This window comes from Musa acuminata, chromosome BXJ1-2 (assembly GCF_036884655.1).
Source record: "Musa acuminata AAA Group cultivar baxijiao chromosome BXJ1-2, Cavendish_Baxijiao_AAA, whole genome shotgun sequence".
Classification (NCBI taxonomy): Eukaryota; Viridiplantae; Streptophyta; class Magnoliopsida; order Zingiberales; family Musaceae; genus Musa; species Musa acuminata.
The window spans coordinates 23,813,899-23,840,870 of NC_088328.1; the positions used below are offsets into that span (position 1 = coordinate 23,813,899).

Below are 26,972 nucleotides of genomic sequence, written 5' to 3' on the forward strand. Positions count from 1 at the left end.
GGAAAAAAATTAGGACATAATTTCTCATTATTTTTCATAGCAAGATCCCATTTTGAAGGAAACGAACGCTCTCCAGTATCCTTTGCATGAAAGGAACGAGGAAGCAAGAAATAATTGTGCCATTCTTAACGCCATCGTGTGGAGAGAGATAGTATGTTAACGCGATATTCTTCGCTATCATTTCTTAAAATAATAATGATGATTAATGATAATAACCTGCGACTCACGTAAATGTTCTGATTAATTTTACATTAATTACGCTTGACCCACGTTTCGTGACACAAATGAAATGGTAGTTCACACCGATTACATTTCAAATTTTTGACTCAAAGCTCGTCCTATGGATCGCGAGAATAAACCATATGGTAAGAAGCTACATAAATATGGAAATCACAAAGGAGGGTGATTACTGTAATTAACCCTTCCTCGATGCCCCCAACTCCAAGAAACTACTGCTCTCTCTAGGTAACTCTACGGCGCAGCATCCAATCTTATGTTTTTTCCTTTCTCATCCTCGCAGTATAATTTAGAGATAGCAAGTGGTCGCACCATGATCGAGGGAAACAGCAGCGAGAGGAAGCTGAGCCAGTACATCAGGCCCCCGACCGGGAGCTGCGGCATGCCCCGGACTTGTACGATAGCAGCATGGCCGGGATCGCCGGCAAGGCGCAGTGTGGCACCGTCATCGCGCTGTCTTCGCGCCTATGGCTTTGGGCTGTGCTCGCGGACGAGCAGCAGCGAGGAAGAGATCAACGACCTCATCGGCGCCGTTTGCAAGAGCAAGATGCGGGCCATCCCGGTGGAGGATGGGACGCCGGTGCCGAGGAGCCACAGTGTGGCGACGTTGAGGATAGACGAAGACAAGCCGTGTGACTTCGAGGACGACCTCACGGTGGCCCTGGGGCCAAGGAGCTGTGGCTACGATGTTGCCACCGAGAGGAAGGTGGGCTTCTAATAAGCTTCAAGTTAGCTTGTGCGGTGATCTAACACGAACAGTAAACATCCGAGCTTATATATTGTACTGCTTTCGAGGGAGGAAATAAGCAATTCGTTGAGCCGTTGTCATTCTTTGGGAACCAAAACTTATTAGGAGATAAATCGAATAGTAGATATTCGTCGCTTCTTTTATGAAGCCTTGTTGTATTTTACCTACTCACCACGTCTTGTGATAATCTCATGTAATATCTACACAAAATAACTAAGTTTTAGATCGGGCATGACATCCTCAAGGAATGATTTTTTAATAGACTACAGTGTTTATTTATGTGAGGATTTGGCATGCTTTTTTCATCTTAAAAAAGGAAATGTTAAATTTCTAAGAAAAACCTCCTAACTTTAAGAATTTATCAAATAACCCTCCGATCTTGAGAAATTTTTATAGAGTATTTCTTTTTCTTAAATGATCATTCTACCCATATTGATTGTCGCCTTTACCCTTGCATTGTTATTGCTGTGCTTGCCTGTGGCCTTCGCACAAGGAAGGAAGGGGTGCAAGAGTTGTCATCTCCTTCCTGCACCACCTCCCCTCCCTTCTGTATGCTGGACTTATTGCTTACAGGCCTCACGCGAGGAAGGAGAAGGTACGAGGGCTATTATCACCTTTGCAGACCTCACTAACCCTACACTAACGCCTTGCTCACAACCCTCGCATGAGAAAGGAGAGGACGTGAGGGCTGGGATAGTAATTCAAATCCAATCAAGGTCTATTCCAAATCAATCACTATTTGTAATGCACTAAATTTGTAAAACTAGGTTGAGGGGCATTCTTGACAAATATTCCTTCAACGGCGAATTGAATTTTTAGGTTTGGACTAGTCGATGAAGTGAAGTCATATCTTAGGAGTACCTGGGAGCCCTTTTTATGAGTGATACTAAGGATGATTATTCCTAGAATCACCGATCGCATAGGCTAGCCATGTCAACCACGGGTTCAGATGATCGATTATCTGGTCATGTATCACCCCTTTATGAGTATATGTCTTACGACCTGACCATCATTTGTCTATCGCGTGTGATCCTCATGCTCTTTGGCAATCGATCAGTTGGCTCATTGGTCATCGGCAATGTTGTATTTGACATGTCACTTGTCACCTATCACTTGCCCCCAACTTCTAGGTTGATAGATTGTAGGGCTATCGAGTTAAGAAGTGCTCTAGCTTATGCTTTTAACACTGATAGTGGATTTGTTCGTCATCTTTTTGACATATGTCATAGAAATGCATGTTCTGTCCGTTAAAGCTATTCTATCCATTTAGTATGTTTAACGCATTCGGTTCATTTAACCCGTTCTATTCATTAGTTGCTCTCCCTCTAACATACATTCCTTAATATATCTTGGTTGCTCTCCCTCTAACATATCAGTATAAATTTTAGTTGTTTGAGTTGAGATGATAACTTAGATCTATCTGACGTTCATTCCAAGTTAGTCTAACTCTAGAAAACCTACAAATGCCCTATCGTCGATCAAGTCAGACTTGTCAGCCAATACTAAAGTCAAGTCGGGTCCTGGAAGTGTACATAAGAGTCTCTTTTATTAGTAACTCTAAGAATGGTTATGTCTGGAATCATTGATGGTAAGAGGGGAATATGTGCCACATTCAAGCTGAGACTTGGCATTCGTACAAGTAAATGGTTGATGTGATCCGGGAGAGAGCAAGGCATGTAAATGATTCATAACAAGGGAACGTCTCTTACAAGTTCTCCATTGACAGGTTCTTCCGACTTAGAATTAGTCTAATGTTTTCCGGCTTCTCCGTACCTCAGGAAATGTTGGGTTTAGCCCATACGTCAGCTTGGACTAGATAATTAAATTTTTGAGCTCAAATCAATAATTAAAAAAAAAAACTGCCTATAGCGTTTTGACAAGCGAACGATGGCGACGCACAGTCAAATTAACAGAGAAAGAGAAAAGAGAAAAAAAATAAGATTATGAGTTTTTCTTAGTTAACGATCAGAGTCAAACTTGGATCCAAATTATACATGAAAAATCTTTACAGTAGCCAGCTCTACAATCCTAACAGTGCTGATTTGTAGTTTACCCTTTATGAGGTATTTTCCAACTATACTCATTTTGTGAGACAAAATTCTTTTTTTTGATGAGATTCATTCATGTGATGATGATATACTATTCTTGAGTCAAGATATGTGATTTTGATGTTATTATGGTTCTCTTGTTATTTTAAAGAAGACTTATTGTAAACCTATAATTATTATTAGTGATAGTGGAAGCTTGAAGTGGACTACGATCCCTATTATTATTATTAGTGATAGTGGAAGCTTGAGGAGGACTACGGTACGTGGTTTTTTCCGCATTAGGTTTTTCACGTTAATATTTGGTCTTACTTTGTGATTGATTCATTGTTTTGTTATTTATGTTGTTCTGGTTTATATGTACTTTTGATATCAAGCTGGTTTTTGATGAGAAACTCATTTTAATAGACAAAAAGAAAAAAAATTATTTTATTTTAATAGGTTTTTCCCAACAAGAAATTGAGTGAAGAACTCTATTTAACCGACTTCAAGTCGGCACGACCCTCTTCGCATCCAATGTTAGTGTAACGCTATGACCTAGGAAGAAGAAGAGGGAACAAGCTGATGCGGTACATCAAGGCCCCTCATCGAGCACTGCTACGTGCCCGGGACTTGTACGTGAACAGCATGGCTGGATGCGCCAGAAGGGCCCAGGGCGAGCCGACGATCATCGCGATGCCGCACGCCCAGAGCCACATATATACACACACAAACGCGCACACACAATAAAAGTAATATAATTATTGATGCCCATGCAAAAAGATTTTATATCATTTTTATTTAATTCGCTCACGTGGATCAATCGAGTTGTCCATGTGTTATTATCCATTAACTTGCTTTTATCTATTATATAATAACGATTGGATCATGAGCTGGCTTTCTCATCTGCGTGCCAATCCAAACGCTTCTATACTGTGCCATCGACGACTTCAATATCTTTGATTTGCTCACATCTCAAAGCCAAAAAAAAGGAAAAATGATGAGTACCTACAGTATATGACAATTAGTTAGACCGATTCTTCTAAATTTTCTGATCCCATCGTGAGGCGTGCATGACCAGCGTACTTTCCCCACTGTATTTTACTCGACCATCACTAACCTTACCGCTATTATAGAAATAGTATGTCAACACGATCTTGGCTGTCATCATTTTCTTACAATAATAATAATGATAAGAACCTTGCGTCCCAAGTTGGCTCACGTGATTGAAATAAATGACTCGAATTGGGAACAATACCCATATGCAGATTCATTGGGATGGCAGAATCTCTTGTTAAGTCAACGGGCTTTACCTCCCTTATTTTATATGAATTTTTTTCTGACACCTAATAATTTTGTAAACAGTGATCAAGATATCGAATTCACATTCACCTATATACACATTACATACCCATATGCAGACCAACTCTGGACAGTCATCATGGCCGCCACCTACTTTGCCCTATTCGCCTCCGGCCTCGCCGTCTTGCTTCTACTAGTCCAAGGATCGCCGCCAGGGCCCGTTGTCCAGTGCCGGTCCGGCAACACTAACTGCACCGTGACCAACGGCTATGGAGCCTTTCCTGATCGCAGCACCTGCCGCGTCGCCGCGGTCGCGTACCCTTCCACCGAACTGGAGCTCCTGTTAGCTGTCTCCGACGCCACCGAGAAGCAGCAGCACATGAAGGCTGTCACGATGTACTCCCACAGCATCCCCAAGCTGTCGTGCCCCGGAGGGCCGAGCGGCCAGGGCCTGGTCATTAGCACCCAGCGCCTCAACAGATCGGTGAGCGTGGACATGGCCACCTCGCGGATGACGTTCGAAGCAGGGATCACACTTAGGGAGCTCCTTGACGCGGCGGCCGCCCGTGGCCTGGCGCTACCCCACTCGCCGTACTGGCAAGGGATGACGCTCGGCGGCCTGCTGAGCACCGGCTCCCATGGGAGCTCGGTGTTCGGGAAGGGCTCGGCGGTGCACGAATATGTGGTAGGGATGAGGCTGGTGGTTCCAAGTCCGGCCCCGGTGAACGGATACTACGCCAAGATCGTTAATCTTGGTGAGGATGATCCTGATCTCTTGGCTGCCAAGGTTTCTCTCGGTGTTCTTGGAGTCATTTCTCAGGTATGTGTGTGGTGACCTACGTGTTATTCTTTGTTCTTTACACGGATTGAGATCCATGTGATAACTCATCTTAGTTCTTCATGGTGGTTCTTCCAACCACGTCAAGTACTTTCATAAGCTGAGTGTACAAGATTTGCCACGTTTCGATGCTAATTAGGTGCAACTATATCTTTAATTCTTCATGATATAATAGAGATCATCCTACTGTTATTAGCAACGCTGAATACATCCTATCGTCAGTAAAATGTCGAGACAGAAAAAAAAAACTTGATTTCTATCAAATCACTTTACAAAGGAAGAATTGTTCTTTTCCTTGAATCTAGAAAGTTACGTAAATAATAGGCTTTTGATGATCGCAGTGGACTTTACTTTTAATCTTTCCTTCTTTTCTTGCTTTGCTTGTCTTCCTTGTTTCAAAATGGGCTGATGCAAACCTTTGAACCGTTCTAATGATTCCATGTACCTTCCCTCGTCGTTTATCGTAACTACACAACATACTTGAGTGTTATGGAACATATGAGCACATGCAAACCCACAGAGACAAAGATCAGAGAAAAAGCAACCATTGCAATAACAGCTACAGTGACGTTGATGATGACTCGGTGTAAATGAGAGTGCCCCTTCCTTCACATATGGAGCCTCGAGCAGGGCAAGAGGCAGGCAGGTCCATGCTGCCTTGCCTTGCAGAGCTTACGACCGGGCCCGCTAATTGCCTTAAAAGCCTCAGTAACAATTATTAGGTTGAAGGACGATAGGGGATGTCAGTAGTTGTAGTTCTTGTTTCAATCTTTTTGCCTGAATAGCTGAAAAGAGTTGACTAGCGATACATGTAAGCTTTTGTTCTTCTGCTTCATTATAAGTAACCTAAGAATTACTTGAACCGATCGAGCAGGTCACCCTCCAACTTGAGCCAATGTTCAAGCGATCCATCACCAACAGGGTCGTAAGCGACGTTGGCTTCGAGCAAACCATCTCCTCGTACGCTGTCACTACATACTATGGAGACATCAGCTGGTATCCGTCACAACGCAGAGTGGTGTACCGAGATGATATCAAGGTCCCCATCACCACCGAAGGAAAGGGTGTAAACGACTACTTAGGGTTCCGAGCGCAGCCCACCCACGTCGGAGCCTCTCTACGTGCTTCAGGTCTTATAAATTGCAGCTTTTATTTTGCTTGTCAAACTTAATGTAGTGTTCGAGCAGTATTATGCACACATTTACATCGACATTTCGTCCGAGATTTATACTAAGAAGGCTTCTTTTGTCCTCTACCATGTGTTTGTGTCTGTGAATGCAGAGGAACGAGTGGAGGCAACGGGAAATGCGGAAGGCAAATGTGTGCTGTTCAGATTGCAAGTAGATACTTTGATTGCGACCGGCATGGGCCTTAAGAACAATGACGGCGGCTTGTTAGAATTCACCGGCTATCCGGTCGTTGGAAACCAAAGCGACATGCAATCCTCCGGTAGGTCCTCCAATTATCCGAAGAATGTATATGATGACACATGTTACACCTGTATTATATATTATATGGTCTTAGCCAAATTCACTCCTGTATTCTGTATTAGTCTGAACCATCTTCTCTCCAGGTTCGTGCCTAAGAAGTGCAGAAGACAACCTTCTCACGGCCTGTGGATGGGACCCTCGCTTTGCTGGGTCCTTCTACCACGAAACCGCGATAAGTATCCCCTTCACCACCGTTGCAGACTTCATCGCCGACGTCAAGAAGCTCCGCGACGCCCACCCCAACTCGCTCTGCGGCACCGAGCTGTCCTTGGGCTTCTTCATTCGCTTCCTCCGCAACTCCACGGCCTATCTTGGCAAAACGGACGACGTGGTGGAGATCGACATCACATACTACCGTTCCAGGGATCCAAAACGGCCGCGACTCTATGAGGATGTGCTCGAGGAGATCGAACAGATGGCCTTGTTCAAGTACAATGGGCTGCCGCACTGGGGGAAGAACAGAAATGTCGGCTTCCTCAATGTCAAGAACAAGCTGGGGGCTAAGTTGGCCAAGTTTGTGAGTGTGATGCAGAAGTATGACAGCAATGGATTGTTCTCTTCAGACTGGACCGATGCGGTGCTGGGACTGCGAGGGAAGGAAGTTGTGGTGCAGGGAGATGGATGTGCACTGGAGGGGCTGTGCATTTGCTCCACTGACGACCACTGCGCTCCTAAACTAGGCTATTTTTGTCGACCTGGAGAAGTCTATGAACAGGCTCGAGTTTGCCGGAAGATAAAATCCGTGGAAGCTGATTGTTTGGCATGGAGCGCATGATACCATTCACATTCATTTGCTGTGCGGTTTATTTCTGTGTCACTTCCTCTTCGAATAAAGGTTGTAATGTCAGTCAATAATTACTACATAGTTTAATGATGATTAATGATAATAACCTGCGACACACGTAAATGTTCTGATTAATTTTACATAAATTACACTTGACCCACGTTTCGTGACACAAATGACATGGTAGTTCACACCGAAACTACTGCTCTCTATAAATTACTCAACGGCGCAGCATCCAATCTTCTGTTTGTTCCTTTCTCATCCTCGCAGTATAATTTGGAGATAGGAAGTGGTCGCACCATGAGCGAGGGAAACAGCAGCGAGAGCAAGCTGACCCCGTACATCAGGCCCCCGACCGGGCCGCTGTGGCATGCCCGGGACTTGTACGAGAGCAGCAAGGCGCAGAGTGGCACCGTCATCGCGCTGTCTCGCGCCTATGGCTTTGGGCAGTGCTCGCGGACGAGCAGCAGCGAGGAAGAGATCAACGACCTCATCGGCGCCGCTTGCAAGAGCATGATGCGGGCCATCCTGGTGAAGGAGGATGGGCTGGTGCCAAGGAGCCACCGAGTGGCGACGTTGAGGATAGACGATGACAAGCCGTGTGACTTCGAGGACGACCAAGAGGAACGATGCCAAGGAGCTGTAGCTACGATGTTGCCACCAAGAGGAACGTGGGCTTCTAATAAGCTTCAAGTTAGATTGTGCGGTGATCGACACGAACAGTAAACATCCGAGCTTATATATTGTACTGCTTTCGAGGGAGGAAATAAGCATTTCGTTGAGCCGTTGTCATTCTTTTGGAACCAAAACTTATTAGGAGAGAAATCGAATAGTGAATACAGAAGAAGATATTCTTCACTTCTTTTGTGAAGCTTTGTTGTATTTTACCTACTCACCATGTATTTTACACAAAATAACTAGTTTTAGATCGGGCATGACATCCTGAAGGAATGATTGTTTAATAGACTACAATGTTTATTTATGCGAGGATTTGGCATGCTTTTCTCATCTTAAAAAAAGGAAATGTTAAATTTCTAAAAAAGACCTCCTAACTTTAAGAATTTATCAAATAACGCTCTGAGAAATTTTTTTAGAGTATTTTTTTCTTAAACAATCATTCTATCCATTGTCAACTCTATCCATGCATTGTTATTATTGTGTTTACATGTGGCCCTCGCATAAGGAAGGAAGGGGTGCAAGAGTTGTCACCTCCTTCCTGCACCACCTCTCCTCCTCTTGTCATGCTGGATTTGTTACTTATAGGCCTCACTCGAGGAAAGAGAGGGTACGAGAGCCATTGCCACTTATGCGGACCCCACCAACTCTATCCTAGCGCCTCGATCACAACTTTCATATGAGAAAGGAGGGGACGTGAGGGCCGTCATCGTTTCTGTGGACCTTACTAGCCCTAGGACCTTGGTAGACTCTATTGGACTTGTTGCCCGTAGCCCTTACACAAGGAAAGAAGGGTTGTGAGGGTCGACGCCACCACCATCTTCACAGACCACTACGACCCTGCTTATATGCACTTCACTCGTAACCCTTGTGCAAGGAAGAAGGTGGCACATGTGCTATCGTTGCCTTTGTGGAACCTATTAGTCTCCGTCAAACCTGTTGTCACTCTGCACCACCCCCCCTTTCCTCGCACGAGGGCCATAGTGTGCAAGGGTTGTGAGTGACAGATTATATGAAGTAGAGGAGAGGATAGGTAGTGCATGGAGTAAGGGCACAAGTGATTATAGAGGGAGGAGGAGATAACTATGGGTCTAATAGAAATAGAGATAAAATAATATTTTTATATAATCAAGATACTCTATGAATTTCTTAAAGTTAAAAGGCTCTGTAAAAAATTCATAATGTTAAATCTAAAAAAAAAATAAGGATTTGAGGTGCGTCCGACAAGCCTCCTTCCTGGAGAGGATCAACACACAGCTAGTTAGTAGGGGATTCAGTAACTTTCCTTTTTTTTTCCCTTTAAAAATATGAAGTTTCATAACTTATCAAAAAGAGGTCCAAATTGTACATTTATACCAATAAATTTGAATACTACAAGTTTTTCTCTTGCAACTAATACACACACATATACTACAGTTTTGCCCCATACAAATCGAATAACAATGAGTATAGTTTTGACCCTTCCATGTATAGAAATTAAATAAAAATTAGTTTGAATCAATTCAAAGAGTTAAGTTTCTATATTGTGGACCAAATTAAGTATATATAATCAGACTCTTTTAATTCTTAATTATACTAGATTATCCTCTTAGTTTATTTTATTTCAATTTAGACATGAATATTTTCATTACAATGTGAATAATAAAAATATCTTAAAAGTGAAGTCATATTTGGTTCTTTATTAGACCTTACTTTTCAACTTTTGTAACGATCCAACCAATGACCTCATTATTGGCCATGAATGAAATCTTGAATTCTAATTTTTAAGTAAAATGTAACTTATGATATTTTAGATTAATACAAGTTAACAATTATTAACTATCATTAGTTATGATTGATTAAAAATTGAAATGTAGTAATAGAATATGATATTACAAAATGTTCACATCATATTTCTTTCTTAAAAAATAATCTTGTTTATACCAAACTCGAATTCAAAATCTCATCTGATATATTTTGAAGATATCATCTAATTTAGTTGGTGTTAGTGTAGATTTTGATTATATGAGCTAGGATAATTCTTCAAATTGAATCAAAGTCTATTCCAAACCAATCTCACTTCACATCACTATTAATAAAGCACCAAACTTGTAAAACTAGGTCAAGAGGTATTCTCGACAAATATTCCTGCAATAATCAATTGAATTCTTAGGTTTGGACTGGCTGATGAATATTGAAGTGAAATCATATCTTAAGAGTATATGAGAGTCCTTTTTATGGGTGATACTAAGGATGATTATTCCTAGAATCACCGATCACTTAGGCTAGTCGATCACGAGTTCAAATTATCTATCATTTGACCACATATCACCCCTTTATGAGTATATATCTTACTACCTGACCATCATCTGTCAAACGCGTGTGATCCCCATGCTCTTTGATAATCGACCCATTGGCTTCTTGGCCACGTGTCGCATTGTGGCAATGTTGTATTTGACATGTCACTTGTCACCTATCACTAGCCCCCCATTTCTAAGTTGATAGATTATAGGGCTATAGAGCTAAGAAGTGCTCTGGCCTATGATTTTTACACTGATAGCGAGTTTGTTCATCATCGTTTTGACATATGTCATTGGAATGCATGTTGTGTCCATTAAAGCTATTCTATCCATTCAGTGTGTTTGACGCATTCAGTCCATTTGACCCATTCCGTTGGTTAGGGTCGTTCAGCTCGTTCAATCAATTTGACATGTTAGGCTTTTTAGGATTTAACCTAGATGGTACCACGAAGTTTTCTTAAGATATCTTAGTTGCCCTCTCTCTAACGCTAATATATTAGTATAAATTTTAATTGTCTGAATTGAGATGATAACTTAGATCCAACTGAGATTCATTGCAAGTTAGTCTTACTCTAGGAAACCTACAAATGCCCCATCGTAGATCAAGTCAGACTTGTTGGCCAATAATAAAGTCAAGTTGGATCCTCGAAGTGTACCTAGAGTCCCTTTTATTAGTAACTCTGAGAATGATTATGTCAGGAATCATTGATGGTAAGAGAGGAATATGTGCCACATTCAGACTGAGACTTGGCATGATATTCATCGAACCTTGTGTTCACATAGGTTGGTTGTGCTAATCATGGGTTTGGACGATCGACTATTCATCCACGTATTATCTCATGCTGAGTGTGCATCTCATGATTCCATCATCACCTATCTATCACATATGATCCTCATGCTCTTTGGTTGTCAACCTTGTGGCCATGTGTCACTACACGGTGATGTTATATTCGATATATTACTCTTTATGCTGAAAAAAAATTTGATAGTTGATCACTAGACTCAAAATTCTACATTCGTTAGTGGTGCGTTGGCCATGTCTCGCCGCATGATAGTGTTATATTCAATGTCACACCCTTCACCTGTCAGATAAAGACTTTAATAGTTCCTCCCAAAATTTTAGACTTAAATTCCACATTAATCACTTATTCTCAAAAAAAAAATCTGGTTAAGATCGCAACCACTGCTTCGGTTACAATTATCCCTTCTATTTTTATAACAGAACAAATAGGGTAAACAGTGTGCGAGTCGATCAGTCGGTGGACTGCCTTCATTCCACCGACTTACACCATCATGAGATCCTCTTAATTTTCAAATTATAATAATAATAATTTAAAAAATATGAATAACATTAAATAAAAATAAACAAAAAATCAGCCATAACGCGTAAAGGTCAAAGTCAAAGTACCCATGACCCATGGACTGGGACACGTGGAGGCAAGAAAGCATCACAACAGACTCGAGAACGAGCCCACTCGATTGGACCATTCAGGGCGGGATTAATCGAAAGAAACAACGAGCGAGACAGTCAGCAGGTCCACTGAACTGGAAGCATTCTTCATGCTTTGAAATCAAAACATGAGTCTATCATGATCAACCAAATTGGACTCAACACTTGTGATCGAGAAGAATAGGGTGCCGCCATGTTCGTACAAGTAAATGGTTGATGTGATCCGGGAGAGAGCAAGGCATATAAATGCTTCAATACAAGGGAACGTCTCTTACAAGTTCTCCATTGACAGGTTCTCTTCCTGCTTAGAATTGGTCCAATGTTTTCCGGCTTCCCCATACCTCAGGAAATTGAGTGAAGAACTCTATTTAAGCGACTTCAAGTCGGCACGACTCTCTTCGCATCCGATGTTAGTGTAGCGCTATGAGCAAGGGAAGCAGAAGAGGGAACAAGCTGATGCGGTACATCAAGGCCCCTTATCGAGCACTGCTTCGTGCCCGGGACTTGTACGTGAACAGCATGGCCGGATGCGCCGGCAGGGCCCAGCGCGGGCCGACGATCATCGCGATGCCACGCGCCCAGAGCCGCAGCTTCCACCGGCCGCAAATGAGCAGCGGCGAGGACGACATCAACGAGCTCATCCGCGCTGCGTCGAGGAGCAGGCTGCGGTCCGTCGAGGGAGCGGCGGTTCCGAGGAGTCACAGCGTGGCGGGGATGACGATTGACGAGGACAAGCCATGCAACTTTGAGGGCGACGTCAAGGTGGCCTTGGGCCCGAGGAGCCGGAGCTGCGACGTCGTCTCCAAGAGGAGGGCGGGGTTTACAACAAGCGCCGTAAGCAGCATCCAAAGCTTCTAATACCAAGAGTGGAAGCACCAAATGCAGCAATTCCATGTCGTCGTGGTTTCTATTACTCGTGTTCGTGAACTCGATTCGATACTTTCTCTCCTCTTCTCCTCCTGTCATGTTTCTGTTCACTCGTGAATGTTTGGGCTGCCTGCTTACCTCATTCCATCTACACGAACGGAATGTTCATATGGCATCTCGGTATCATTTCCCTCAAAATTTGAGCCTACATTTGAAGCATTTTCATTATATATATATATATATATAAACACACAAACGCACACACACAATAAAAGTAATACAATTATTGATACCCATGCAAAAAGATTTTATATCATTTTTATTTAATTCGCTCACGGGGATCAATCGAGTTGTCCATGTGTTATTATCCATTAACTTGCTTTTATCTATTATATAATAACGATTGGATCATGAGCTGGCTTTCTCATCTGCGTGCCAATCCAAACGCTTCTATATTGTGCCATCGACGCCTTCTATATCTTTGATTTGCTCACATCTCAAAGCAAAAAAGGAAAAATGATGAGTACCTACAATATATGACAATTAGTTAGACCGATTCTTCTAAATTTTCTGATCCCATCGTGAGGCGTGCATGACCAGCCAACCTTCCCCACTATATTTTACTCGACCATCACTAACCTTGCCGCTATTATAGAAATAGTATGTCAACACGATCTTGGCTGTCATCATTTCCTTACAATAATAATAATGATAAGAACCTTGCGTCCCAAGTAGGCTCACGTGATTGACATAAATGACTCAAATTGGGAACGGATGAAAACTCCTCCTATTGCATGTTCATGAATAAGATATGGATGATATGGCACCACTTTTCCATTGTCGTCCCACGCACATCATCCACGGTTTCCACAGAGACTGGTAGAAGTAAAATTGCCAACTCATCTACCTCCCTCTATCAATATATATTATCTAATCACGTTCTTGCATCACGTGTTCTGCGACCATCAACCGGAGACTTTGACAATTATGAACCATTCCAACACGTCTAAATACAAGTAAGATTCATCGGGATGGCATAATCTCTTGTTAAGTCAACGGGCTTTACCTCCCTTCTTTTATATGATTTTTTTCTGACTACTAATTATTATGTAAATAGTGATCAAGATATCGAATGCACCTATATATACACTACATACCCATACCCAGACCAACTCTGAACAGCCATCATGGCCGCCACCCACATTGCCCTGTTCGCATCCGGCCTCGCCGTCTTGCTTCTCCTAGTCCAAGGATCGCCGCCAGGGCCCGTTGTCCGGTGCCGGTCCGGCAACACTAACTGCACCGTGACCAACGGCTATGGAGCCTTTCCTGATCGCAGCACCTGCCACGTCGCCGCGGTCGCGTACCCTTCGACCGAACAGGAGCTCCTGTTAGCTGTCTCCGACGCCACCGAGAAGCAGCAGCACATGAAGGCTGTCACGATGTACTCCCACAGCATCCCCAAGCTGTCGTGCCCCGGCGGGCCGAGCGGCCAGGGCCTGGTCATTAGCACCCAGCTCCTCAACAGATCGGTGAGCGTGGACATGGCCACCTCGCGGATGACGTTCGAGGCAGGGATCACACTTAGGGCGCTCCTTGACGCGGCGGCCGCCCGTGGCCTGGCGCTACCCCACTCGCCGTACTGGCAAGGGATCACGCTCGGCGGGCTGCTGAGCACCGGTTCGCATGGGAGCTCGGTGTTCGGGAAGGGCTCGGCGGTGCACGAATATGTGGTAGGGATGAGGCTGGTGGTTCCAAGTCCGGTACCGGTGAACGGGTACTACGCCAAGATCGTTAATCTTGGTGAGGATAATCCTGATCTCTTGGCTGCCAAGGTTTCTCTCGGTGTTCTTGGAGTCATTTCTCAGGTATGTGTGTGGTGACCTACGTGTTGTTCTTTACACGGTTTGAGATCCATGTGATAACTCATCTTAGTTCTTCATGGTGGTTCTTCCAACCACGTCAAGTACTTTCATAAGCTGAGTACATGACTCGCCACGTCTCGATGCTAATTAGGTGCAACTATATCTTTAATTCTTCATGATATAATAGAGATCATCCTACTGTTATTAGCAACGCTGAATACATCCTATCGTCAGCAAAATGTCGAGACAGAAAAAAAGAACTTGTTTTCTATCAAATCACTTTACAAAGGAAGACTTGTTCTTTTCCTCGAATCTAGAAAGTTACGTAAATAATAGGCTGTTGATGATCGCAGTGGACTTTACTTTTAATCTTTCCTTCTTTTCTTGCTTTGCTTGTCTTCCTTGTTTCAAAATGGGCTGATGCAAACCTTTGAACCGTTCTAATGATTCCATGTACCTTCCCTCGTCGTTTATCGTAACTACACAACATACTTGAGTGTTATGGAACATATGAGCACATGCAAACCCACATAGACAAAGATCAGAGAAAAAGCAAACTTTGCAATAACAGCTACAGTGACGTTGATGATGACTCGGGGTAAATGAGAGTGCCCCTTCCTTCACGTATGGAGCCTCGCGCAAGGCAAGAGGCAGGCAGGTCCATGCTGCCTTGCCTTGCAGAGCTTACGACCGGGCCCGCTAATTGCCTTAAAAGCCTCAGTAACAATTATTAGGTTGAAGGACGATAGGGGATGTCAGTAGTAGTAGTTCTTGTTTCAGTCTTATTGCCTGAATAGCTGAAAAGAGTTGACTTGCAATACATGTAAGCTTTTGTTCTACTGCTTCATTATAAGTAACCTAAGAATTACTTGAACCGATCGCGCAGGTCACCCTCCAACTTGAGCCAATGTTCAAGCGATCCATCACCAACAGGGTCGTAAGCGACGTTGGCTTCGAGCAAACCATCTCCTCGTACGCTGCCGCTACATACTATGGGGACATCAGCTGGTATCCGTCACAACGCAGAGTGGTGTACCGAGATGATATCAAGGTCCCCATCACCACCAAAGGAAAGGGTGTCAACGACTACTTAGGGTTCCGAGCTCAGCCCACCCTTGTCGTAGCCTCTCTACGTGCTTCAGGTCTTATAAATTGCAGTTTTTATTTTGCTTGTCAATCTTGATGTAGTGTTCGAGAAGTATTGTGAACACATTTACATCGACATTTCGTCCGAGATTTATACTAAGAAGGCATCTTTTGTCCTCCATCATTTGTTTGTGTTTATGACTGCAGAGGAACTATTGGAAGCAACGGGAAATGCGGAAGGCAAATGTGTGCTGTTCAGATTGCAAGTAGATACTTTGATTGCGATCGGCATGGGCTTTAAGAACAATGACGGCGGCTTGTTAGAATTCACTGGCTATCCGGTCATTGGAAACCAGAGTGACATGCAATCCGCTGGTAGGTTCTCAAATTATCCGAGGAATGTCTGCATGTATGAATGATAGCTCTTGACGATAATGCTTCATCACAATAATGACACATGTAATGCCCGGATTTATTTAGTTTGAGTCATCTTCTCTCCAGGTTCATGCCTAAGGAGTGCAGAAGACAACCTTCTTACAGCCTGTGGCTGGGACCCTCGTTTTGCGGGGCTCTTCTACCACCAAACCACGATAAGCATCCCCTTCACCACCATCGCTGACTTCATCGCCGACGTCAAGAAGCTCCGCGACGCCCATCCCGACGCACTCTGCAGCACCGAGCTGTACTTGGGCTTCTTCATGCGCTTCGTCCGCAACTCCACAGCTTATCTTGGCAAAACCGACGACGTGGTGGACATCGACATCACATACTATCGTTCCAAGGATCCAAAAAAGCCGCGACTCTACGAGGATGTGCTCGAGGAGATCGAACAGATGGCCTTGTTCAAGTACAATGCGCTGCCGCACTGGGGGAAGAATAGAAATGTCGGCTTCCTCAATGTCAAGAACAAGCTGGGGGCTAAGTTGGACAAGTTTGTTAGTGTCATGCAGAAGTATGACAGCAATGGATTGTTCTCTTCAGACTGGACCGATGCGGTGCTGGGACTGCGAGGGAAGGAAGTTGTGGTGCAGGGAGATGGTTGTGCACTGGAGGGGCTGTGCATTTGCTCCACTGATGACCACTGTGCTCCTAAACAAGGCTATTATTGTCGACCTGGAGAAGTCTACGAACAGGCTCGAGTGTGCAGGAAGATTAAATCCGTGGAAGCTGATGATTAGGTTTATTTCTGTGCCGCTTCCTCTTCGAATAAAGGATGTAAATGTCAGTCAATAATTACTACATAGTTTATTATTGTAATATTAAAGCAAGCGTCGATAAATGCATTATTGTATGGGAGGCAGATCACATTCCTCCTGATTTATCTGTACAACTCCAAGATGACTTATGCAAGTCATTCTATAGAACTATAATGTGTTAATAAATTTCTTTTGGGGAAAAAAATTAGGACATAATTTCTCATTGTTTTTAATTGCAAGATCCCATTGTGAAGGAAACGAACACTCTCCAGTATCCGTTGCATGAAAGGGACGAGGAAGCAAGAAATAACAGTGCCATTATTAATGCCATCGTGTGGAGAGACGTAGTATGTTAACGCGATATTCTTCGCTATCATTCCTTCAAATAATAATGATGATTAATGATAATATAGCCTAAGACTCACGTAAATGTTCTGATGAATTTTACAAAAATTACACTTGACCCACGTTTCATGGCATAATTGAAATGGTAGTTCACACCGGTTCCATTTCAAAATTTTGACTCAAAGCTCGTCCTATGGATCGCGAGAATAAACCATATGGTAAGAAGCTACGTAAATATGGAAATAACAAAGAATGGTGATTAATGTAATTAAGCCTTCCTCGATCCCCCCCAACCCCAAGAAACTACTGCTCTCTCTAAATAACTCTACGGCGCAGCATCCAATCTCCTTTTTGTCCCTTTCTCATCCTCGTAATATAATTTAGAGATAGGAAGTGGTCGCGCCATGAGCAAGGGAAACAGCAGCGAGAGCAAGCTGAGCCAGTGCATCAAGGCCTCCGACCGGGCGCCGCGGCATGCCCGGGACTTGTAAGAGAGCAGCATGGCCGGGAATGATAATATATGTATACATGATAATCTCATGTAAGCTCATTTATATACACAATTTTTACAAGTTTTAGATCGGGCATGACATCCTGAAGGAATGATTGTTTAATTGACGACAGTGTTTTTTTATGTGTGGATTTGACGTGCTTGTTTCCATCTTTATAAAGGAAATGCCTAATTCTTAAAAAAAAAAAAATCTCTCAACTTAATTTTTCAAATAGCGTCGAGAAATTCTCATTGAGCTTTTTTTTTTCTTTCAAAAAGACTATTCTACATCCATCGACCATCACCTCCACCCTTGCATTGCCATTGTCGTACTCGCCCCTGGCCCTCACGTAAGGAAGGTGTGAACGTGAGGCCTATCACCTCCTCCATACGTCGACTCCTCCCCTCCTCTCTGTCCTATTAGACCTGTTGCCCACAGCCTTCATGTAAGGAAGGAAGGGACATGAGAAGAGTCACCACCTCTGCGAACATGTCTCACTCACACTCCTTGTGTGAGGAAGGAGGTGGTGGGAGGGCCACCACCACCTTTGTGAAACCCATTGGCCCCTATCTGACCTATCATTGTCTCTGTGCCCTTTTTTTACTCACCCAAGGATTATAATATGCAAGGGCTATCGACTACAGATCCGATGGAGCAGAGGGGAGGGTAAGCAGTGTAAGGAGAAGGAGGCGACGATGTGGGGTGAAGCTGATGGTTGGGTATAGGGGAGATGGTGGAGATAGCACAGGACAACGATATAGGGAGGAGGAGACGGTTGTGGGTCTGACGAAGATACGAGTAAAATGATCTTTTTATATGATTAGAGGTGCTCTGTAGGATTTTCTTAAAGTTGAAATGTTCTAAAAAAAATTCTCAAAATTAATTTTTTTTAAATGCTTCACCCAAAAGAAAACAAGGATTTGAAGATTCGAGGGTAAAACTGACGGAGGGTGCAAGGGCGATGGTGGAGACAGCATAGGATGACGATACAGGGAGGAGGAGATAGTGGTGGGTCCGATAGAGATATAAGTAAAATGATCTTGTCATACAATTAGAGACGTTCTATAGGATTTTCTTAAAGTTGGAATGTTTTATAAAAAAAAAAAATTAATTAAAAAAGATTTAGATGATTCACCCAAAAGAAAATAAAGATGTGAGGCACGGATGAGCTATAGGTGGACCCAACCATTGATGTTGAGGGACGATGACATTAGAGGATCACGCACAACTCCTTCAATTATTAATTATATATATAAGTTTGAGTCAATTTTGATTGAATTCAAAAGGCTAAGTTTCATCACACATGAATATTTCCATTATAATGTGACAAACAAAAATATCTTTAAGAGTGGAGCCATATTTGGCTCTTTACTAGACCTTACTTTTCAACTTTTCTAACGCTCCAACCAATGATCTCAGTATTGGTCATGAATGAAATCTTGAATTCCAATTTTGATTGGCAATTAAAGCTAAGAAAAATGTAACTTATGACCTCATTATCTCTGTTGCCATATAGGTACACAAGTTTCTTCTAAGCGTGGGACAATGTATCACTTCTGAACACGTATCAGAGTAAATCCAGGCCATTGCAGTTTGCAACTTCTTCTTTCTTTTCCTGATCCAATTCTTACAGTTGTTGATGATCATCCGCAATTTCTTCCCAGTATATGTTCCCCTTGTAGCTCAAGCAATATCCGAAGGTAACTTAAGCTATAAATTTCGTTTGGTTTGGAAGTTCAAGAAAAAATAGTCACTCTTATGTCCAAAGTTATTGACAGAAATGAGGTGGTCTCATTAACTATGCTTTGATACTATGGACTACGGTCAAGAATTTGAAGCTGTCTGGCAACATTTACAAGTGAGAATGGAACGGATAAATGATATCAAAAGTACCCATTTGGACTGCACAAGAAAAACTTTTATGACTGACTTTTTGAACTGTTCATATGAGGTAGTCACTGTTAACTCACATCCACGTTCAAGAAAAGGATGTGCTACAGTCTCCTAGCGGTGGCAATTCCATGATTGTCCACCGAGGATGCTTATTATTCTTATTCGCACGCAGTTCGTCTGAGAAATTAACTCAGAAGCCTCGTATTGTGCTTCTGCTCAACCAAAGAAAGAGATCAGAAGTGGAGATAGAAGATCCATGGAGCAGGACGATCCCAATTACCTCTTCCAGGCCTAAATTGTAGAGTAAGTTGATCTCTGTCATAACCAAGTCTTGGCAGCGATCTCCGAAGAGTTCCATGCATCTCGGCCATGTAGTCGGCAACGAAGCGACGTGATGGCATTGAATTCAGTGTACTCTCTGTGCAGTCACCTTACTCGGCATCCATGCAACCGTTCTTCCTTTATTTTCAGAGATAATGATTACTGATTTCTTCGAGGGGAAGTGCTTCTAAATGTGCTCGTGCAATTGATTCTCTTCTCAATCGATCTTGACGTGCCATGCGATCAAACTCACAGTATGGTGTACGTGAACAAACGTTGAAGATCATGGAAGGAGTTTTTTTTTTGCTTGATGTGATTGTGTGGAGAGAAACACACGAGGCAAGGGAAGTCCCTGTGTAGTCGGAGAAGGCAACGGATGGCTTGGCTTTTTCTTCCCTGTAAAGGTGGAAGACGAGATGGCCAGATGATCTAATATTATATTGCAGTGTTGCGTCTGTCCGTGGTTGTAGGAGTGTCCTAAAAAAACAATAACAGCTTGTTACTAAGACATGTTCTATAAACAATCAAAACAATTAAATATTACACGCATTATATTAAGACCAACATAAAATGACTACTACTTTACGATACTCTCTCGTGTTGTGCTGACGTGATTAAGTAATTTAGTATATGATATGAGATATGAATGAATCGTACACATCAAACTTTTTACAATAGTAATATTGAATTTTTATAATTTTTTATTTTATTATAATATTGAATTTTTTTTATCATCAAAGTGTCATCTTCCTTTTCCATTTCTTCTACCAGAAATCCTCCACTACCATATTTTCTTTCTATTAATTTTTTTTAATTTAAAATATTTTTTATTTATTTTTCTCAAATGATCTATTCAACCATACTTCATATGCTTGCAAGGAACCCATTAGTTCGTCAAATGAAAATATAGATAAATCTTTTGATTCCTCAAATGCGGTAACAATATAATCAAATTTCGGAGTTAAACTTTTCAAAACTTTTACAACATTATATGATGAGGAAGATGTTCACCATAAAATTTTATTTGACTAACAATATCAGTCTAAAGAAAATCTTACATTGATTTATTATTTTTTATGAATAAAATTTTTAATTCATCATGAAGGATTTAAAGTTTTACTATAATCACCCTTGATGAGCCTCGAAATTTATTTTGAAGTATCAACCAAACTTGCTTTAAGGTTATTGCTATTGTGATTCTTGATAAGATTATCTCATGTACAACTTGTTGAATGAAGAACAATGTTTTTGAGTTATTATTTCTATTCTCCCTTATCCTGATTTTTTTATCTAGACCTGCATATCCATTCTCTATTAAGTCCCAAAAATCTTGAGATTTGAATATAATCTTTATTTTGATACCCCAAAATTTATAACATTTGTCCGAGAAAATAGAAATAAGAGGTTGAGACATAAAATTGTTATTAGAAGTCATAATACCCAGTTCAGATTGAAACTTAGCTCTGATACCATAAATGTTGGGGATGAAGGAACAAGGAAACGATAAAAAGATAATTCTATGATATAATTAAAAAAATCATTTTGATTAAGAAAATCGTTATAGTATTTAAATAAGATATAAGATATGAACACTTACAAGATATTCCCAAGTGCACACTCTTTATCTTATTTCATAAACTAAGGTCTTATTTATAAGACCTAATGGTAACTACCTCACTCTATTATGTCACCGATGATTGAGTTAGATGCAGAAACTATCTTATAATTTTTAGATCATGGGTCACTATTTAAAACATGATAACTATCTAGATTACTACTATGAATCAATGCTCAACAAAAGTTAATTTTACGTTACTGATTTCTTCGAGCGGAAGTGCTTCTAAATGTGCTCGTGCAATTGATCATCTTCTCAGTCGATCTTGGTGTGCCATTTGATCAAACTCACGGTATGGTGTTCGTGAACAAACGTTGAAGATCATGGAAGGAGTTTTTTTTTTGCTTGCTTGATGTGATTGTGTGGAGAGAAACACACGAGGCAAGGGAAGTCCCTCTGTGGCCGGAGAAGGCAACGGAAGATAAAGTGCAATACAACCGATGGCTTGGCTTTTTCTTCCCTGTAAAGGTGGAAGACGAGATGGATAGATGATCTAATATTATATTGCATTGTTGAGGGTATCCAATCATTGTATATCTGTCCGTAGCCGTAGGAGTGTCCTAAAAAAACAATAACAGCTTGTTACTAAGACATGTTCTATAAACAATCAAAACAATTAAATATTACACGCATTATATTAAGGCCGGCAGAAAATGACTACTACTTTTCGATACTCTTCTTGTGTTGTGCTTACGTGATTATAGTATCTGATATGAGACTGACATATGACCAACACTTCAGTAACGTACGACCTACACCTCAACAGGAGGAACTCATCCAAGCAATGCATAGTAGGCACTTTGAGACTCAAACGGTAGGAATCTAAAGCTCTTCAACCCCTAATGTATGGAATTTGAGGTGACTTCGTAATTTTCTTTTACAAATTTTAATAAATATATATATTTCTCTCTAAATATTATTATCATTCAAATAAATCCTTCACATTAACGTTCTTTAAAAAGAAACCAAGATAACCACAATAATCATGGTTTTCTTCAATTGACCATTTGACTTCAAACCAATTTTTAACATAAAATATTTTATATATTTTACAATCGTAATAAGGCTAGTAAAATGTATCAATGTCGTTCTAATGGTGAAATAACAGACATGGAGAATAATTTTACAGTCTCCATATATAAATAAAAAAATCACTCTATGTATAAGAACACACAAAGGTATAATTACACTAAAAACAATACAATTATCGATGCCCCTCGCAAAAATATTTTATATCGGTTGTATTTAATCGGCTCACGTCGATCAAGGTTTGTGTTTTGTCGCTAAATCAATCAAGTTGTCCATTTGATATCATTCATTTACGTGCATTTATTTGTCCATCAAATAATAATAGTTGGACCATGAGTTGGCTATCTTATCTTCCTGCCCATCAAAACCCTTCCATGATGTGGCATCGAATAAACTTACGATTAAAACATGATGAATCAACCCTTACAATTTATAACAAATAATTGGACCGATTCTTCCAAATTTTATAGTCCCATCTCGAGGTATGCATGACCAAACAACCTCGCCCACAGCATTTGACGCAGCCATCACTAACCTTATCGCTTTTAAATGCATAGTATGGAAAAAATAATGATAATAAACTCGCGTCACAAGTTGATATTTTTATTGGTTTTAGTTAATTTCCACTTGAAGCACGTGTATGACATAAATGACATTACAGTTCGCATTGCGTACGCATCTAACTCTTTTGACTCGAAGCTCCTCCAATTGCATGTCCATGAATCAGATATGGATGATATGGTACCACTTTTCCATTGTCTTCCCACGCACATTATCCACGGTTTCCACACAGACTAGTAGAAGTAAAATTGCCAACTCATCTACCTCTATCTAATCTCGTTCTTGCATCGCGCGTTCTGCGACCATCAACCGGAGACATTAACAATTATGAGCCATTCCAACACGTCTAAGTACACGTCAGATTCATCGGGATGGCATAATCTCTTGTTAAGTCAATGGACTTTACCTCCCTTATTTTATCTGAATTTTTTTCTGATTGTGTAAACAAATTCACCTATATATACAGACATGCCCGGATCAACTCTGGACAACCATCATGGCCGCCACCCACATTGCCCTGTTCGTTTCCGGCCTTGCCGTCTTGCTTCTCCTCGTCCAAGGATCGCCGCCAGGGCCCGTTGTCCAGTGCCGGTCTGGCAACACTAACTGCACCGTGACCAACGGCTATGGAGCCTTTCCTGATCGCAGTACCTGCCGCGTCGCCGCGGTCGCGTACCCTTCGAACGAACAGGAGCTCCTGTTAGCTGTCTCCGACGCCACCGTGAAGCAGCAGCACGTGAAGGCGGTCACGGTGTACTCACACAGCATCCCCAAGCTGTCGTGCCCCGGCGGGCCGAGCGGCCAGGGCCTGGTAATCAGTACCCAGCGCCTCAACAGATCGGTGAGCGTGGACTTGGCCACCTCGCGGATGACGTTCGAGGCAGGGATCACACTTAGGGCGCTCCTTGACGCGGCGGCCGCCCGTGGCTTGGCGCTGCCCCACTCGCCGTATTGGCAAGGGGTGACGCTGGGCGGTCTGCTGAGCACCGGCTCGCATGGGAGCTCGGTGTTCGGGAAAGGCTCGGCGGTGCACGAATATGTGGTAGGGATGAGGCTGGTGGTTCCAAGTCCGGTCCCGGTGAACGGATCCTACGCCAAGATCGTTAATCTTGGTGAGGACGATCCTGATCTCTTGGCTGCCAAGGTTTCTCTCGGTGTTCTTGGAGTTATTTCTCAGGTATATATGCGGTGACTTACTAGTTATTCTTTGTTCTTTACACAGTTTGAGATCCATGTGATAACTCATCTTAGTTCTTCACGGTCTTTCTTCCAATCACGTCGAGTACTTTCATAAATTGAGTACATGACTTGCTACGTCTCGATGCTAATTAGGAGCAACTATATATTTAATTGTTCATCCTATTGTTAGTATCAAGACTTTGTTTGCACTACGTCAGCAAAATGTCGAGACAAAAAAAACTTGTTTTCTGTCAAATCACTTTGCGAAGGAAGACTTGTTCTTTTCCTCAAATATATAAAGTTATGTAAAATAATTGGCAGTTGATGATCCCAGTGGACTTTAGTTTTAATCTTCCCTTCTTTTCTTGCTTTGCTTGTATTCCTTTTTTGAAAATGGGCTAATGCAAACCTTTGAATCGTTCTAATGATTCCATGTACCTTCCCTCCTAGTTTGTAGTAACTCCATAGCACAGTTGAGTGTTATGGAACATATGAGCACATTCAAACCCACATGGACAAAGATCAGAGAAAAAGCAAACTTAAATGAGAGTGAAGGCATGATTTGAAGCCATCATTTTACATCTACGGTTGATCCATCTAGTTATATCTTATAGATGAAGAGTTTTTTTCTTGTAAGAACAGCTACAGTGACGTTGATGATGACTTGGTGTAAATGAGAGTGCCCCGTCCTTCACATATGGAGCCTCGCGCAAGGCAAGAGGCAGGCAGGTCTACGCTGCCTTGCCTTGCAGAGCTTACGACCGGGCCCGCCAATTGCCTTAAAAGCCTCAGTAACAATTATTAGGTTGAAGGACGATAGGGGATGTCAGTAGTAGTAGTTCTTGTTTCAATCTTGTTGCCTGAATAGCTGAAAAGAGTTGGCTTGCAATACATGTGAGCTTTTGTTCTGCTGCTTCATTATAAGTAACCTAAGAATTACTTGAACCGATCGCGCAGGTCACCCTCCAACTTGAGCCGATGTTCAAGCGATCCATCACCAACAGGGTCGTAAGCGACGTTGGCTTCGAGCAAACCATCTCCTCGTACGCTGTCACTACTCACTATGGAGACATCATCTGGTATCCATCACAAGGCAGAGTGGTGTATCGAGATGATATCAAGGTCCCTATCACCACCAAAGGAAAGGGTGTAAACAACTTCTTAGGGTTCCGAGCGCAGCCCACCCTTGTCATAGCCTCTACACGTGCTTCAGGTCTTATAAATTGCAGCTTTTATTTCGCTTGACAATCTTGATGTAGTGTTCGAGTAGTATCGTACTTGATTTATACTAACAAGGCATCTCTTGTCCTCTACGATGTGTTTGTGTTTATGACTGCAGAGGAACTATCGGAACTAACAGGAAATGCCGAAGGCAAATGCGTGCTGTCCAGATTGCAAGCGGATACTCTGATTGCGACCGGCATGGGCCTTAAGAACAATGATGGCGGCTTGTTAGATTTCACCGGCTATCCGGTCGTTGGAAACCAAAGCGACATGCAATCCGCTGGTAGGTCCTCAAATTATTCCAGGAATGTATATAATGACACATGTAACACCTGAATTATTTAGTCTGAGTCATCTTCTCTCCAGGTTCATGCCTACGGAGTGCAGAAGACAAACTTCTCACGGCTTGTGGATGGGACCCTCGTTTTGCGGGGCTCTTCTACCACCAATCCGCGATAAGCATCCCCTTCACCACCATCGCTGACTTCATCGCCGACGTCAAGAAGCTCCGCGACGCCCACCCCAACGCACTCTGCGGCACCGAGCTGTACTTGGGCTTCTTCATGCGCTTCGTCCGCAGCTCCACAGCCTATCTTGGCAAAACCGACGACGTGGTGGACATCGACATCACTTACTATCGTTCCAAGGATCCAAAACGGCCGCGACTCTACGAGGATGTGATCGAAGAGATCGAACAGTTGGCCTTGTTCAAGTACAATGGGTTGCCCCACTGGGGGAAGAACAGAAACGTCGGCTTCCTCAATATCAAGAACAAGTTGGGGGCCAAGTTGGACAAGTTTGTGAGTGCCATGCAAAAATATGACAGCAATGGATTGTTCTCTTCAGATTGGACCGATGCGGTGCTGGGACTGCGAGGGAAGGAAGTTGTGGTGCAGGGAAATGGTTGCGCATTGGAGGGGTTGTGCATTTGCTCCACTGATGACCACTGTGCTCCTAAACAAGGCTATTATTGTCGACCTGGAGAAGTCTACCAACAGGCTCGAGTGTGCCGGAAGATTAAATCCGTTGAAGCTGATGGTCAGGCATACAGCTTGTAATACCATTCACATTCATTTGCTGTAAGGTTTGTATCGGTGTCACTTCCTCTTTGAATAGACGATGTAATGCCAGTCAATAATTACTACATAATTTAATATTGTAATTTTAAAGCAATGATCAATAAATGTAATATTGTATGGGAGTCAGATTACGTTCCTCCTGATATTATTTAAGCAACACTTCCATTATTAATGCTATAATGTCGAGAGACAGTGCGTTAATGCAATCTTCGCTTCCATTTCTTAAATAATAATAATAATGATATTATATTTTATCTAGAAAAATTCTCACAATTGAGCTTTTACAAAATGATGCCCTCTAAATAATTTTTATGTGGGACATCTTTCATATTAAATTGATGAAACTACCCTCTGTCCTCCACGAGTCCCCTCCGTCGCCCCTGCTCTCACCGCG

General features: G+C 42.3%; 4 protein-coding genes across 4 annotated transcripts; all 4 read left to right on the forward strand.

The window, feature by feature from the left end:
• The first annotated feature begins 4,438 nt into the window (after positions 1-4,438).
• On the forward strand, positions 4,439-7,540 carry LOC103976004 (L-gulonolactone oxidase 2-like). Its single transcript, XM_009391171.3, has 4 exons — positions 4,439-5,131; positions 6,024-6,279; positions 6,431-6,598; positions 6,723-7,540. Exons 1-4 carry the CDS (start codon positions 4,451-4,453, stop codon positions 7,412-7,414), a joined length of 1,797 nt encoding a protein of 598 aa, XP_009389446.2. The 5' UTR covers positions 4,439-4,450; the 3' UTR covers positions 7,415-7,540.
• A 4,710-nt stretch (positions 7,541-12,250) lies between these two features.
• LOC135611671 (uncharacterized) lies at positions 12,251-12,685 on the forward strand. The gene has a single exon (XM_065107314.1). It carries the CDS (start codon positions 12,251-12,253, stop codon positions 12,683-12,685), a length of 435 nt encoding a protein of 144 aa, XP_064963386.1.
• A 1,171-nt stretch (positions 12,686-13,856) lies between these two features.
• Positions 13,857-17,056, forward strand: LOC135600863 (L-gulonolactone oxidase 2-like). Its single transcript, XM_065094159.1, has 4 exons — positions 13,857-14,562; positions 15,446-15,701; positions 15,853-16,020; positions 16,147-17,056. The coding sequence occupies exons 1-4, from the start codon at positions 13,882-13,884 to the stop codon at positions 16,821-16,823; spliced, it is 1,782 nt and encodes a 593-aa protein (XP_064950231.1). The 5' UTR covers positions 13,857-13,881; the 3' UTR covers positions 16,824-17,056.
• A 6,509-nt stretch (positions 17,057-23,565) lies between these two features.
• On the forward strand, positions 23,566-26,704 carry LOC135582473 (L-gulonolactone oxidase 2-like). The gene is made up of 4 exons (XM_009391569.3): positions 23,566-24,273; positions 25,233-25,488; positions 25,615-25,782; positions 25,866-26,704. The coding sequence occupies exons 1-4, from the start codon at positions 23,593-23,595 to the stop codon at positions 26,555-26,557; spliced, it is 1,797 nt and encodes a 598-aa protein (XP_009389844.2). The 5' UTR covers positions 23,566-23,592; the 3' UTR covers positions 26,558-26,704.
• Positions 26,705-26,972: the final 268 nt, after the last annotated feature.